The 17058-nt window shown below is 44.5% G+C and overlaps 1 protein-coding gene and 1 non-coding gene across 2 annotated transcripts; one reads left to right on the forward strand and one right to left on the reverse strand.

The window, feature by feature from the left end:
* Window positions 1–5871: 5871 nt before the first annotated feature.
* On the reverse strand, window positions 5872–5944 carry TRNAR-CCU (transfer RNA arginine (anticodon CCU)). The gene has a single exon. It is a non-coding gene; the product is annotated as a tRNA-Arg (tRNA).
* Window positions 5945–6019: 75 nt separating this feature from the next.
* Window positions 6020–9173, forward strand: LOC127292830 (uncharacterized). The gene is made up of 7 exons (XM_051322331.2): window positions 6020–6483; window positions 6565–6756; window positions 6840–7039; window positions 7157–7238; window positions 8344–8488; window positions 8687–8779; window positions 8867–9173. Exons 1-7 carry the CDS (start codon window positions 6151–6153, stop codon window positions 8935–8937), a joined length of 1116 nt encoding a protein of 371 aa, XP_051178291.1. The 5' UTR covers window positions 6020–6150; the 3' UTR covers window positions 8938–9173.
* Window positions 9174–17058: the final 7885 nt, after the last annotated feature.

Genomic DNA, 17058 nt, shown 5'->3' on the forward strand with positions numbered 1-17058 from the left:
TATGTATAGTGTGGCACCGCCATAAATCTAGCATATGCTGGTCGTCCCAACAGAGCGTGGTACTGCGACGGAAAATCCACGACTTCAAATTCGAGCCTTTCGATTCTATAATTTTCTCGGGTCCCAAACTGAACGTCAAGATTGATCTTTCCCAATGGATAACTTGGTTTCTCCGGTGTGATGCCGTGGAACCTTGTGTCTGTTGGTTTCAAGTTTGCTAAGGATATGTTCATCTTCCTCAATGTATCTGCATACATAAGGTTCAAGCTGCTGCCGCCGTCTATGAACACTCGAGAGACATCAAATCCCGCGATAGCCGGCGAATAAGTGCCGATCGCCCTGGTCGAGGAACTTGCCATGATGATCTGCTATTGTGAAGCCGATATCTTGTCCCGACCAATTAAGGTACTCAAGCTGTTGGTGGAGGCATTTTCTACGCCATAAACACCGTCGTGAGATTACTTTACGAGCTCTATTGGACGGCCTTCCCTTTTGAATCATCGACACTTGCTCCATTGGAGTTAGGATCAACATAAGGTGGTGGTGCAGGTGCTGCCGCTATTCTCGAGCCGATGCCGATTGTCGTCTGTGATCGCGGGAGGAGGCGGCAAGTGAATCTCGCTTCTAGGTTCTCGAGGATTTCTCTGTGCTGCCCGCGCGTTAGCGTTTCTCGCGTACCGCAACATTGCTGAAAATTTCGACAGTCTTCTCGCAAGTGCCCCGACCGTCTTTTACCGTTGCCGTCGAGGAAAAAGTGCATCCGGCACGGTCCATTCATCATCTCTTCGGGGGACACGAAGGGTCTTGGGAACCTAGGTCCGCTATTTTGCCTCTGCGTGAATCATCCCCGTTATCACCTCGCTGTTCATTGCTTCTCTGGTAATCATCTCTCGTTGCTTCCTCCTGTATTTGTCCGAAAACCTGCCGAAATTTGTCCTGGAGCGTCATAGTTACGGTACCGTCGAGGAAATCTTCGCCTCGGTTGATAGTTTCGACCACGGTCCTCCTACGCGACTGTGCCGCTTGTTGTGGACAGCGTCTTCTCCATCTGCCCATTTATTTGCTATCTCCATTAACGCGGATCTTGTCTTTGGATTGGTCCTTCCCAAATCCTCGACAAAATCTCCACGCCCGACTCTGCGCGACAAACGCATCTATCGCTCTCTCGTCGGATATATTTTCGCTGAATTTTTGATGATATTCCATCTTTGGATGTACTTTCTCATTGGCTCATCGGCTTTTGTCGACATGCTCTCAATTCCTCTAACGACGCGGGTTTTTTACACGTGGATGCGAAGTTCTTGACGAACACATCCTCGAAACTTTCCCAAATTGCCGATGGATCTGGAGCGAGTTTCTTTATCCAAGATCGTGCGGCTCCACTCAAATGTACCCGGATGCTTTGCATAGCTGTTGCCCTGGTTCCTCCTGTCGCCTTCACCGTCTCCAGGATAGTCGACTAGCCAATCCTCTGGATCTTGGAGGCCGTCGAACTTCTTGAAATTATCGGGTAGCTTGAATCCCGAGGGGACTCGAGTTTTCGGACTCTCCTCGTGAAGCATGGCAAGCCGCACATATCTTCGTCGTTAAGCTCCGGAGATTGCCGATGATCCCTTCTGCTTTGTCGTGCTCTGTCGACTCTTGCTTGTGCTGCCGTATCTCTTGCTCCACTTGGTCCTTCAGGGGCTGCCGCCGTTGCCGCTGCAGGTCGTGGACTATGTTGCCTTCTTGTTCCTTCGGGAGGCGTTGAAACGAACGCTGTCCCCATAGCTCCAACTCTCGCTATCGCCATATTGTATAGTGTTTCCCTTGGATCACCTGGAGGTGGTTTAGACGCGAGGATAAAAGCTTGTGTCGCCATATACCCAGCTTCACGGTGTCTTAGGGATAATGTTTCCTCTTGTGTCTATCGACATAAAGGACATGTCGAGGTTTTGAACCAAGTGCTCTCTTTACGCTTCGGGTATGTGTTGTAACCTTGATCTTCCTCGTTCCGAGCCTCCCGTGGCTATCACCCGAAGTTCTAGATTGTCGACTCAGATCTGCCCTTCTCCCGCTGGATGCGTAAGTCGCTCTTCCTTTCTCTGTTCAACTCGGTATCTGTTTTTCCAATTCCCTCGCAGCTCGTGCGAGCCTATATTGATATGCTTGCAATTCCTCTGGTGTGGCCGTGGTAGCCATTGGTTCTGTGCCGTTCATAGCTCTCGCGGCTCTATCCCACGCTGCTTGTGAAAGTTGAACTCTATCTCGCGGCTCTGGCCCGACGTATTTGTTGCCCAGGCCTTGTCGCAGATTGGAGGGATCGACGTATGGATTTCCTGACCCCGTCGAAAGCCTCGTATGTCTCCTCTTGATCTTCAATGGCGTAAATCGATGATACTTTGTACTCAGATCTACGTTGGGTTTGGTGACATCATCGTTGAGATTGATGAAGACCTTGCCCACCGTGATAGATTTGTCGATGAAGTCGTAGAATCGTCGACATCGCTTGAGCCATCGCTTATATATGAGTCCAGAGATGACTCAAACGACATGTCGTTGAAGATCTTGGCGAGTTTCTCTCTTGTTCTGGTGCTGATGTAGCGTGTCGCCGAAGTTTCTTCTTCTCCTGACTCGGTTGACGACGCATAGCTTGAAAAATCGGTATCGGCCTTCGACGATCTCGACGAAATCGGAACCTCGACACGATACGATCCTTCCTTCTCGACGCGAAAGTGAAACCTTCCGAACGTCATCTCCATGGGCTCCGCCAGATACGCATATGCATCCAAACGGGAGGGTGGGTGAGGAACAAAATCGACAAGACCAGCAGCGATCTGTTTACCTCGATCCATTGTGTTGCTTGCGGTTGACGATGTCGAAGATCTTGAGCGTGCCATCGAGATCAGATCCTTACGCCTCTAGTTCCCACAGACGGCGCCAATTGACAAGGTATCAACTTGTCAATGCCTATGGATTGTAGGCTAGGGTTTAGTTGGAAGTAGAGGGTAAGTAGATCTCGAAGGTTTCAGCCGAAAAGTACTCGACGATTATGAAAACTAGGGTTTGTAGACAATGATTCGATCCTTTCTTCGTCCCTCGACTCCCCCTTTATATAGGAGGTGGAGCCGAGGGATTCGTGCTATACAAGTTACAGAGTCCGGGACGGTTTCTAACTCATCCCGCCAGATTACAAATAACACTTCCTATTACAACTCTTGACTTTCCTTGATATATCTTGGGCTCCCGAATCTTCTTATTCGTCGGGTAGTGGGCCTTCAGTAAACCCCGGGTACTATCTTCGGCAGGCCCATTTGGGATGCCTATGTCAACCACACACGGCTTAAAATGGAAAAAAGTATGTGGGTTGCTCGAGGCCAAGTTGGGGCGCAAGAAAAGAGTTGTATGTAATAGAGAAATATCTTGATTACAAAATGACCAATTACCACTATATAGTTGAGACGTCTAATGAGATACAATCATTCGCTAAAATACTTGAGCACTTCATTTGTGTGGTACCTTAAAATTGTTGGTGTGGCATTATTGCCAGGTTGGCTCAGTCTCATCTTGGAGGAAAGTAAACGTTAGAGATTGGCAAGAGTTGTTGGGATGGATCAGTTAGTGGCTAATTTGTTTTATCTCATGAAATACATTTGTTAAAACCCTAGCTTTGTCAAGAGGGTTTCTCTTGTAACATATTTGATATCTTCCATAGAGAAAAGGTACGCAATGTGCGTATACTCTCATAAAATGCAACCGTTCTATCAAGATTTGGATTCTCCATGGCTTAACTCATAAGCCAAAGCATGACTATTTTTTAGTTCCTTCAATGAATTCCACCTTGGTCATTTCTTGATCTTCACATGAACTTCAGCTTGATCTTCTTGATGGCCATCTCGGGAATTGGGGGCCCTAGCGCAATATGATATGGACCCTCATGATTCATATTGTGGTTTTGGGGTGTGCACGCTCGTGCAGCTCGCCAGTTGTCACTCATAGAACCGTATTGGTGTTTAAGATTAAAGTTAGTATTCAAGTTATAAAGTGACTAGATGTTCTACTTAACCACACAAAGAATGATTTGGACTTCTAGTCTTTTCTTATGCTTACAAAATCATGCTTTAAGTTTATAGAAGACATGGTGACTCGATGATGATTGAGAAAATAATCCTAGTTTATAGTGATCTAAAAAAATCAACTAGACAAATGAAGAGTCAATTAGCAAGTTACCAATACATGAATTCTCAATTCTAGATAGGAGACTTGGCAAGTTAGCAAGATGAGAAAATTAGATCTAACCTTAAAGTGACAGGCTGCCTTATTGAATGATGTAATCAATGTGTTTAAAACTTGGACCTTGGAAGCTTGGAGTTGGGCATGGCAACAAGCATTGACGATGAGAATTGCATATACCTTGAGTGAGATATGAATTTTATTTTTTGCAAGGATGAGTTAGATGAGGAATTCAATAGCAAACAACTAGAAAATGAAGAGTCGGTTGTACCAGTACACGATTGGTCGAAAGGGAGCAGTTATTAGATATATGGCACTCTAGCATGAAGACAAGTTGAAAGGTACCCCCTCCGTTAGGTATTATAAGATCTGAGGACCAATTCTTCAAGACCAAGAAACTCCATAACTCACCTTAGTAATTCCTGCATGCACCAATAGTTTCACATGCATGAGAGAATAGAGAGAAAAAGAAGAGCATGCATTGGAGGAGGGAGGGCAATAAATGAGAGAGGCCTTATAATGTCTAACAATTTTTAAAAAATCATAGAACTTATAATCCCTAATGGAGGGAGTACGTTGGAGGCTCGATGTTTTGTCGAGTGTGGCAGCATTGCGCCAACACAAAGATGAATGAAATAGCTATGAACCATTTCATAATGATCTATTGGAATTTACTAGGATTTTACGTGATCAAGAATAGGCTTAACTAAAATTAAGTGGGATTTGGGGTGCCCTAGATATTTGGGCCCGTGTGCGGTCACCCACATCACTCATGGCCATCAATGTTCGTGATCTTCTTGATTCACTCACTAAACTCAATCTTGATTCTCTGAAGTTCTCTTCACTTTCTTCTTCTTAACAATACCATATTTATCTCTTCAATTTAATGATATTCACTCAAAACTCAATGCATATCTTTAACTTCAATGACATCATCCTTGATCTACTAATGACCTTCATGCATTGCTAATGGAAAAAAGACTTTAGAAATAACTATGTGAAATTGTTAGTACATATGAATTATCATTAATTAGCAGAATAACCAAGTATCCAAATAAATATGTGGTAGACATTCTAAATACGTCAACACATATCATCATTCAAGAAGGAAAATTGATTGGGAAAATCCCTCCCTTTAGTGTTTAGGTTATGTGCCATCCAATGTGATCTTTTAAAAAGATCACATGCTTTTGCGTTGATTGTTGAGTCGTTGATTTCGTTTGTGGGTTGGGTGTGTTAGGGAGGAGTGTTGACTATTGAGCCATTGATTTCATTTGTGTGCTTGGTGTGCTAGAGAGGATACAAGCAACATTAAAAGTTCAAATGAGGTTGTCGTTAGCGTATTAGAATGTGTTATATTTATTTGTCTCTAGGAATGGTCGATTGGAAATTACAACGTTAAAAGTTGTAAGCGCATTAGAATGTGTTATGGTTACTCATCACTAGGGAGTTTTGATGCGAAATTAAGTGTTCTTTCCTGTGAAGACCACTTGCGATCGGTAATCTAGTAGTATTAAAACTTCAAAAGATCACAATACCATGACATGGAGTAACATTCTATCAAAGGACTACTAAAGTGATGTAGAAATAAAAGAGTAAAAGGGTGTCAAAGGTTTATCCAAATTTAGATATATCTGTGCACTAAGGCAAAAATAGTAACGCGCCAGGTAGGGGTCGAACCTACGACCTTCCGCTTAGGAAACGGACGCTCTATCCACTGAGCTACAGGCGCTTTGTTGATAGTGATGATCTAATATTGTTTTAATATCATCCATATGCATTCACAGAATGATACACAGGGCAACTCTTTCCGATGGAACACAAACCCTTTCCCAAGGAGTCCAGAACCAGCGAAAGCGGCGGCGGGGAGAGGAGAGAAAAGGAGAAGAGCGACAAAGGCGGCGGCGCCGCCGAACCACCGAGAGCAACTCGACGGACATGGCGCTGCTGATGGAGCCCGGGTCAGAGCCTCTGACGGAGGGCGAGAAGGCGGACCTGGAAGGCATCGCCGCCATCAAGGAGTCGGCGGCGCGCGAGTACAAGGAGGAGGGCAACCAGTTCGTCAAGATGGGCCGCAAGCACTACGCCGACGCCGTCGACTGCTACACCAAGGCCATCGCCCAGATGGGCGCCCTCCCGCTCTCCGCCCCGAACCCCGACGCCTCCGTCCTCTTCGCCAACCGCGCGCACGTCAACCTCCTCCTCGGCAACCACCGCCGCGCCCTCGACGACGCGGAGCAGGCCATCCAGCTCTCCCCCTCCAACGTCAAGGTCCGTTACCCCTCCCTTACTCCTCAGATTTGCTGTAGCGGCGGGGGTCCTCCCCTAATGTGTGCCATTTCGTGTAGCTAGGCGCACTACCGGGCGGCGAAGGCCGCGCTTGCTCTCGACCTGTTGCCGGAGGCGGTGTCCTTCTCCCGGCGGGGGCTCGAGCAGGACCCCGCTAACGAGGAGCTCAGGAAATTTCTCGCGCATGTGGGGGCGCTGGAGATCGAGCAATTCCGTCAAAAGGCCAAGGTTCAGAATGCCGTCTACACAGCAAAGGTCTCTTCTGTTCCGAATTGGGAGTTCAGCGCGCGTTGTCTTATTGCTGTATATGTGTAATTGATTTAGTTAGATGCATATAGGATCTCACTACTGCTCTAGAGAGGAGAAAGCTGAGGCTGGGGAAGGCGGCGTTCCAGGAGCTCACCGGAGTAAAGAAGCCGGAGCTGGATTCGATGTGCGTGCTCCACTGGCCAGTTCTTCTGCTCTACCCGGAGGTCATGTCGAGTGACTTCATCAAGGATTTTCCGGAGACTGATGTGTTCTCGCAGCACCTCGATGTCATATCCTTGAAAAGTTACATGATGCTCTTTCTGATATTATTTTGTATACACAAATGTGTGGAAATATAAGTACTTCACTTGGTTTCCTAGGATCTATCTTGCCCTTAACCATCAAACATGTTCTCCGCAAGTTCTCCACCTTTGCCATGGGATGAGAACCATGCTTACACAAGGGATGCTATTGAGCTGTATTGTCAGGTCTGTCTATGCACTTCATATTTTACTCGAGAGTAAACCTCTAAGGCTCTACCTTAGGCAAAGTCATAATACCTACAGATGCTCATATTTTTTCTTCTAAATTTCATGAGCAGAGACCTATCTGTACAACATTAAACCAAAACATTGATCCCTGATGATGTTTATACACAACAAACATGATCCTTTTGATTTGTTTTTTTTTTCTACAAACCATCAAATCAGGTGAACTGTAAGCAAGTTGGTTTTAGTAGGTAAGAGATATGTTGACCTTGCATTATGCGCATATTAAAGTTGCCAATGGAAGTCGGCATTTAAATTAACAATTACAAGACCAGGGTGAACCTAGATTGTTTGATCCGTACCTTTTGCTATAGGCAAGTTTCCCTAGGGATGTACTTTAGTTGGGTTATTGCCACAGTTATGCTTTTGATGTTGTTTCCTGCCTGTCAAATTCCCATCAACTCAACCGAAATATAAGCAGGCCTTTCTCAGTGGATATGAGATTGTACTGACCTTGTAAAACCAGCGCATTGAAGTTGTCTCCAGAAGTAGGCAACTAAGTTAACGAGTACAAGATGATTGTGGGCCTAGATTTTTTTTTATCTGTACCTTTATACACAAGTTTTCTAAGGATATATTTTAGTTGAGTTATTTCCACACTGAAGCGTTGTTATTAGTAATTGGTTTATCTGGCTATAGAATGTCAATATGAGAGCGCTTGTCAACATTTTGAGAATTGTAGCATTATCCTTTACCAATTTTTAAGAAGGTCTGTCTCAGATGGTAAACAAGGAATCATTTGCATTTCAAATTTCAATGCAACCATGTTGACCAGCGTTGCCATCATCTACTGCAGTTTTTAACTTATCTTGAACTTTTCACTACTCTCTAGGATTTTTACTCTTTATTACATTCACACCTGTTATATTCAATGTACCGCCGTATGTTATTTGGCAAGTCAGCTGGATAAATCACTCCGTCCCATGATATAAGATGTTATTGGTTGTAATAACATCTTATATTATGGGACAGAGGGAGTAGAAGCTTTATAAATTTCATTTTCCATGTCTGGATGGTTAACTGACTCTTCACTTTGGTACCATAGGCTGGTGCGGAAACACCTTTGTCCAAAAGTGAAACATTAAAATATTTTCTAGAAGGCACTGTAGACTCAAAGTCGCTCCAAGATACTCTTGATGAGGAGGATGGAGAACATGATACGGGCAGTGGCTGCACAGTTACACCATCAAGTATGTAAAACACATTTCTTATGATTTTTTTTTTCTCCACAGCATATCATAGTACAGTAAAAAGAAATGGCACAATATGATTCACGAAACTGTCATTTTGCCGATTTCAGTATACAGTATATCGACCTGCCATTACTAGATGATGTTTAGTATTGTGGAGTCTGATACAAGTCCCTTGTATTCTGGTTTAATGCGCAGGTGAGGGATCGGCTAAGTGGATCAGAGTAAAAGAAGGGACAACACTTGAAGAAGCGCTGCAGCATAAAGACTACATCATCCCCGGGATACCTGGTATGTTCCTTCAACCCCTGTCTGCTTGCACATAAAATGATTGTTATTGTTCCGTGCGAATAAGAACTTCCATCTCTATGCGTGCAGTATTCTTCGTTGTCTCAAGGAAGTCCAGCTTCTACCCGGAGTTTAAGGCTGGAAATTGGTCTCTGCCGTAGAGCTGCGAGTAGTGAAGAGGCGAGGGGGCTACGGATATTACCACAAAACAGAAGCTGTCATTTCCAAAATCGTTGCATGGTTTTAGCATCCTCTGCAATGTGTTGCCCCACTGTTAGCTTGAATGATGCCCCAGGAGTGCATTTTCCATAGAGTGATATAAAGACCCACATGAACCTTGACTTATGAATCTTATTCCTGGTTTGGGATTTGCCATGGTGATTCCTTTTACAGTTTATCTCTTCTTCTGTTCACAATTTTGATGTTATTCCGTGTCATATTATTGTCAAATACTACTCCGATGCAAACCCAGGAAAAAAAGTTCATTAGTGTCATTCATTTGAATTTACCGGTGTCATTTCGAATTTCTAAGAGTACCGCTTCATTTAGAAGGGGAAATATTAAAAATCCATTGGTGTCATTTGACACCATTCAATGAGAAATCCAACTCTCCCGTGCACGGGCCCACCCCTTCTCTGCTTCTTTTCTGTTGTTATTTAATGAATCAGATTTCCTCTCACCTCTACTAGATGTGAAACTTAAAATCCCTGTATATTTTGAACTGGCAATTTAATTTTTTTAACCGTTTGACTATTTGAGATCCTAGTGAAGGTAGCTTCAAAATGAGCCCAGTATTGAATTATTTTTGAAAGTTTTTGAAAATTGAATTTTGAAACTTGATGAAACATGATGATACTTAATGAAACTTGGTGAAATTTTTCTTTGAAACATTCCGTTTCACTCCGTTTCGGACAATATTTGCAAATTGTCTTAGGGTCCCCCATTTGGAGATATATATTTTTTGTATTAGTTTTATCAAGTTTTATTGGGTAACATCATGTTTCAATGTGTTTCGGAATTCGAATATTGAATTTTGTTGGAACGAACTTTTGTTTAGGCTTGTTTAAATGATATCATCGAAACATACTCCTTGAGAAGTTGTCGTCCCTAAGTCCCTCTCTCCTAATTTTTTTTTCAACTTTATTAAAATATGTATTACGTACATACTAAAATGTATCTAGATAAGAACATGGTGTTTTGGCTCACAGGTGTAGATGCACCTATTATGAAAAATGTATTTTAAATTTATTTCAAAATGTTTAAATTTTTTGAAATAAAATCTTGAGAGTGCATCCTCACATTCTATGTTAGCTCACAAAAGTTTGGCACGAAAAAACATTTTGTGTGCACTATGTTAAAAATACAAAAAAAAAATGTCTCGTTAGAAGCTATTTTGGAGCGTAAAAAATTGTTTTTTACACTGGTCACAAAAAATATCATTTTTCTGTGAAATTTCGTGCACGATAGAATGTCTTGATGTACACCCTGATATTTTTTTCAGAATTTTTAGACATTTTAAAATATGATTTTGAATAGTGGGTGCATTTACACCTATGAGTCAAAGTAGATTTCCCATCTAGATAAATGCATTAAAGTTGAGATATCTCTTTTTATGAACAAAGGAAATAGTATCATGACTCACATGAGCCTTTGCAAATGATCAGGTCGTGGTAGTATCACGGTTTCAGCCTTCTACCGACATCACCGAAATTCAGTGACTTTTAACTAGATTTAACTGAAAGTGAATTCGATGAGTCAATGTCGGCGCGCACACTCGGAAGCATGAGCTGTTCAATTGGAACTTCTTGTACTGTTGGGACTCTCGCTCGTACGTACAGTGTGTAGGTGAGATGCACGCATCAGTACCGCGCTCTCTTGTTCCCATTAGCCACACCAAATGAATAATTGCAACTCCCTAGCGCCACGGGCGAAACCTGTCTTGTATTATTTGAAAGAATAATGGTACTGTGCAGAGTAACAACCCGCAGCTGTATCCTATGTGTGTGAGAGCATCCACAGTTCGACCACTCCTTTGCAAACTCTATAAAAACAGGTGTTTCGTGTAGTCAGCCACACCGAGCACCAACGATATCAGCGATCGACCAGCATACTGACGGAACCACAATAATGCAAGGGAACTGGCCGGCCGGTATGCTCCTTCTTCGCCTCCTCTTCGCCGTTCTTCTCCTTGTGGCAATTGCCGCTCCAGCCCCCGTGGCCGCCGACATCAATTACGGCGGCCTCAAGCCGGACATGGCGAAGTGCAACCCCTCGTGCCCTGCCAGAGGGGGCCCCTACACCGGCCATGGGTGCAAATACAGGGACCAGAACAGGTGCTAGTAATGGCGGCCGGTCGATGGATCCATCAGGCTACCATCCGTTCGTGCACGCAGTATCCATTCCATGCCATCCGATCGACAACGGTGGAGGTAGCTAGCAGTATGAAATGTATGTGCAGCTTCTCGGATTCTGAATATACTCCGAGTTTCTCACTCTCAACTGATGCTTGAGTTTGGGTACTCCCTCGAATTCATACTGTATTAGTTGTTGGCTCCTGTTCAATATACCCCCTCTCCACAAACTTAGACGTACGCAACACCAATGACTGAGATTGCTTCTTACGGGTACGTATGTACGAAATCTATGTGTCATGTTAGGCCCGTATTTGTCACTCCCCTTCATGGTGGCTTCCGTATTGATCGACAGCTAGCCGTGGCATATGCTAGCATCCATGGTCGCCCGCGCGAGCGGCGGTGCGCCCTAGACGAGCGTGGAGGCGGGTGGCCGACTAGAGCAGTGTCGTGTGCTCGGCAGTGGTGTCAAAAGGCATCAAGCATTTGAGCAATGTAATAATGGGATAGTAGACCTCTTTAATCCTTGACTTCACTTTTTTTTATCAAACTCTCTTCTTATTTATAGAAATGAGGTAAGTCTTTAAATCAGCCAGCACATAAAAGAAGTGGAAAAGGGTCTATTTCAAACCCTCAAGTCGGCGAGTCAAACCCCGAATTTGCAATCCCGGTCGTTTATACCTTAAAGTACATAATTCTGGTCTAAATCAATCGTGAGCTGTGGATGCGTGGATGCCAAGCCCTCCTCTGCGGTCGATTGGAAGGAGCGAATGGGGAGGTTAGGATGCAGCACCCGAAGCGCAATTGAAGAAATAATATTTTAGGAAATAGAAATTGATTCGTGAATCTCAGGCACAATTTGACTACCAACTCAATCTGGACAAGGGTTTTGCTTTAGTGCCCCCTTTGCAAACTTTGGCCTTCTATGGATGGGTAGGATCTCTTGATACCCCTTTGCTAGCTAACTTATCCTCTCAACTTCAGGGGTGGTGGGAGGGGGGGCACCGAAGCACACCTCGATGGAAAATTTGATATATTTAGCTATGAGCTCAGAGCCGTTGTGCTAGTCTGCTACAGTCTACGAGCTAATGGATGAATTAAAAAATCAAAGAGAGAGTGAGGATGAAAGAATATCTCTCCACCATTACGGTTTTGTGTGTTTGATGACAACATGTATGATACTCTAATGTGTTTAAGTGGTGCAGATTGTGATTGATATTGAAAACATGTTGAAAAGGAAGAAGGGAAGAATCAGCTTTGCCCCAGGACGGAAAATTTGGGGCAGGATATTTGCAAATATCTGCCCCAAAAAATCGGCTAAGGAATAAGTGGCAAGGCTTACAGTATGCCCCCTCCCTCTGGAAATTTGGCTGGATATTTTGATGTCCGCTAGATATTTTGCGGGGAGGGGGAGGGGACATATTCCGGCCCTTACTTAGGCCGGATGTTTGTGGTGACCCTGCATACCACTGCATGTTGTAGTATGCCAGTCGTTGATATAACATTCACGAAGTACCATTCCGCAAATATTACATCCCTCAGAGTAGTACAACAGAACATAGCAGGTCCATAACTCATTCATTTATTATTACAAGCATATTACACATATTGTCTCGGAGCTCCTCTTGGGTCCTAAGAGGAATACTCCTGGGTTCGAGGCGAACCCATCTTAGCTTACAACATAGAAGTCTCATTAAGTTATACATTTATTCTCTCGAGCAGCTAAGTATTAAGAGTTCGGGCTGCTCGGCTACTACTACTACTTGATGCTTCTAGGCTTGATCTCCTCCGGAAGCCTCCCCGGTTCCGTAGACTATGAGGTAGTCTACGCCTTCAATACCTCCAGAGAGGTCTGGTTCTTCATAGCCGATGATCTCGGCTCCTTCAGGGTTGTCGTAGTCCTCCTCCGCGATTCGAGACAATCTAAGCAAGGGATTTAAGAGTGGGATGAGTACGAGCGTACTCAACAAGTTCATTATAGATAAGAGGTGTTTAATGCACTAGCTACGATATTAGACCAGAAAGTCTAATACCAATGCAGGTTTTGATAAACATTTCTTCAAGAGGTTGCTTTTATTTCAAAGAGCTATGTCCGTCAGCCTTCACCGGTTTACTAGAACTTCATGGAACTCCTTTCCGGCCGCGTTCGCAGTTCCATATCCCGGAACAGGGAGTGACAGGTCACGGTTCGGTGTGTTGCTTTACCCATAAGAGATCTTAACCTTGGTGCCAACCGGGCAGCTTTCCCGTCCACACTTCCTTCGGTGTGAGGCCCGGTATAAGGTCATAGCCAATCATATTCCTCCGCTACCTCATACACCCACCCTTTGTTGCAAACCCCGACCCTGGGTCCTCATCGGTCCACTTACACCATTTAAGGACGGACCCCGACCACGACAACGATGGGGATCGAACCAAACTCCTTCGCCGGTAGCTGCAACCCATCATAGACCACATTACCGTGGGGAATTAGAGTGGGATCCCCACCCTCAAGTTGTTCCGCAAGCCGCAACCGCTACGGTATGCACAGCATAACCGTGGGGACTTAGAGTGGGATCCCCACCCACAAGTTGCTCCGCAAGATACAACTGCTACGGTAAGCGCATCCGTTGATGTACAAGAGGTGGAAATACGATTGACTAGTCCGTCCCATTTCAGATCTTATGGTTAACACGGTTATTACGGCACAAGAATCACTGGTGACATTTGTTGTTTAATCCTAGCTGGATATAAACCCTTGCAATGGAACCTCCACCATATCAACACAATCCATGGTTCCATTGCCAACCACATAGTCATATTCATAATTATGAAAATAGTGGTTTTGGTTTTTATGCAATAGTGATAACCATAGTACTTTGCAAGTAATTTGATAGAGATACACAAATGACATGAGCAAGTGATGAACTTGCCTGAACACTGCAAAGTTTTGCAGTTGGATGGTGTGGACTGACCCTTGTCCTCTGTTTCTGAAAAATAGCATCATTGTCCGATAAGGGCAATGGTTAAAGAAGCAATTATGCATGATTCCAGTTTTAGGGTTTGTTCCCCCCTTCCGATGACATTATTATTTCATGTAAGAGGTTAATACTAAGATAGATTTGGAGATACTCTATTTAGGGTAAATACAACCTTGTAATATTGTCAAGGTGTTTTTAAAGTCCAATTGCATTAATGGACTTATTTTCATTATTGAAAATAATATGTGTGATTTAAATCATTATTTAAATCATCAAATTAAGACTTATTCTTAATTTTCTTCAAAATTTCTCTTTGATATTTTATTTAGATAGAGAATTTTATGCTGATCAATTTTCTTATTTTTAATTATTTTTTAGAGCTTTTAAACATTTTCTATTTATTTTCAAAGTTTCTGGTTTATTTAAAAATGTGAAATTTCTATTTTGCCCCTGGGCCCACTTGTCAGGGTGGCCCAGCGGGTTAACCCTAACCCGAGCCACTTGGGCTCGGTCGGTCGCACCGACCCCTTTCTTCCCCCACGCGCTCGCGAACCCTAACCCTTTCGAGCTCTGGCGATTTCTCGTCGCCGCCCCCTTCTCGGAATTTCTCCGGCCGACTTAGGCCATCGCCGCCGGCGAGATTAGGTGGATCTGATCCGCCTCTCGACGGCGGACATGGTGGTCCGCGTCGATCTGATGCTAGCGCCCTCGTTCGCTCGCCCTCAACCCTCCAGTACGCCTGGCTCTCGGTGTTCGCCGCCGCCGTGCGCTGGAGACGCCGTGGTTCTTCTTCCTGGTGCCCCTGGCGCCATGTCGCCACCGCGAGCCTCGCCGAGGTGGTGCTGGAGCTGCGGCTCTGCCGCGGCCTGGCCTGGCTGGCGCCGCCGTTCGCCCGGCGTGTGCCGCCGTGGCTGCCACGGCCGTGCTTCTTCGCCCGCATCGCCCGTAAGTGCTCCCTCCTCCTTCTTCCTATGTTACCTCGTTCTACCTCTTCTCCTTCCTCCTGGATGCCCCGACATCCATCTTGTTGTCTTCTGCTGCTCCTCGCGCCTATATTCTCTCGCGCCGTGGCTAGTTCCGTGTGCTGCTATGATGTGCTAGTTGTTGCTGCCATATGCGCCATGGATTCTAGTTTGTTGTGCTTGTGTCGCTCTTCTCTATGTCTTGCCGTTGTAACTCATGAGCTCTTGCTCATGAGCATACCGTGATGCTTATGCTCAATTAAGTTGTTCATGCTTTGTTGCTATGTGTATCATGCCTCTCCTGTGTGTGCATTTCTTTGCCCTGGCTTGATTATTATGCATAATCCTTGCATTATGCAAGTGCGTGCCTCTAATTGGCTAACCCCTTGTGCCGTTGTTCATATTAATGCCCCGTTGAGCATGCTTGCTACAAGATCTCACCATCCTTGGATGGTTTGCTCCCGTATATGACTGATTTAATTATCTGTGATATAGTTATGGTTTGGGTGTAATTCTTCAAGAGCCGGCTCATTTCGATGCTATGCTTGGCTTATAGCAACCGGTAGCATGAGCTAGCAAGCTCGATGATCATCCGATCATCATTTGCTTGATGGTTAAGCTACTGTGCTTCCTTACGTGGCTATCTGGTGCTCACCTGTCTTTGTGTGTGCATCACACGGGCTTGGCCTGTGTGTGATGGTGCTTGCTCAAGCATCAGTTGATGCTTGCAATGATCCAGTGGATCATCTGCAAGGCTCTGGTGAATCTATTGCTTGTGTATTTCACTTATCTGTGTTGACTAGCTTGGCTAAATGGATAAATGATGTGAACTACTTGCAGTTATGATCATCTGGTTAATTGTGACAGGCTAGATGGCTGCCAACCCTTGGTTGTGTACCCTAGTCCATTATTTGAACCCTTCTGGTGATGATAAATGTGCAAGGCTTTTGATTTGGGGCTGTTTCAGTGGTTGAGGTGGCCTCAACAGCAATTCTTCTTTGTTCAGAAGCTCCCACCCATGTTGGCTGGTCGTGGCTTGATTAATGCATCACCGGACGAGTCCTTTGTTGGATTTCCAGTGAGCTTTACTGTTGACAAAAGAAATAGGCACAGGTTGCCTATCTGTCTGATGGTATTACTAGCTGTAGGTGCTAGGTGATTTGGGCTAGGCTAGCTGTGAATCCATCCTTTGCTGGATTTCCTTAGTTGTGCCACTGATATGACATAACTAGTGTTCCCTTGGATGATTTCCTATTAGCCTCTCCCCTCTTTGCTTGTACCAAATGGCTAGTAGCCAAGTGATGATACAAATAGGGTTTCTACCCTCTTTTGCTTCTGTGACATATGCACATGCTTAATTATGAGCAAAACCATGGTTTGCTCATGTTTTTCTGGTATACCTCACTCCAGCTCCAAGGATTATGGTTGGTGTAGAGGATTGCTTCAATGATGAATTGGTGTGCTTGCCCTACTCCTCCTTGCAAGCTTTGATGCTTGGTTTGTTTCTGGTGATTGTGGAATGGTTGAACAGCAGTGGATGTTCTTCTGTTCTTGCTGTTCTTGCTGTGTTCTTAAATTTTGGTGACTTACCAGTGAAACCTGTCGATGGTTTGCTGGTTCTGGCGGTGGAAAAGGGTTTTATATGATCCTGGCTTGGCTCTGTTGGTCGACAGCTTGGCCTGCAGCTTGTGGTGACTCACTGGCCTGTGTGTGCTGTTGAGCATGCACTTGCACAGTGAGCAGGTTGGCTGTGTGTGTGTCAAGTGCTTTGTACTTGGCTTGGTTCTTGGCTGAGAGTGGATCAGCTCGGCAGAGCTGTGAGCATATCCTCTCTGTTGCCATTTTCTTTCTAACCTGCCACTTGGCATAACACTTGCTTGGTTGTGTTTGTGTGCAGGGAGCTTGGAGATGATCAAAGTGAAGATCAAGTTCAAGCATCAATGGAGATTAGCTTGTAGTTTAAGGATAGATTATGACATTGTACTTTTCCTTTCTTTTTCTTTCTTCAT

Source organism: Lolium perenne, chromosome 4 (genome assembly GCF_019359855.2).
Source record: "Lolium perenne isolate Kyuss_39 chromosome 4, Kyuss_2.0, whole genome shotgun sequence".
Lineage (NCBI taxonomy): Eukaryota > Viridiplantae > Streptophyta > Magnoliopsida > Poales > Poaceae > Lolium > Lolium perenne.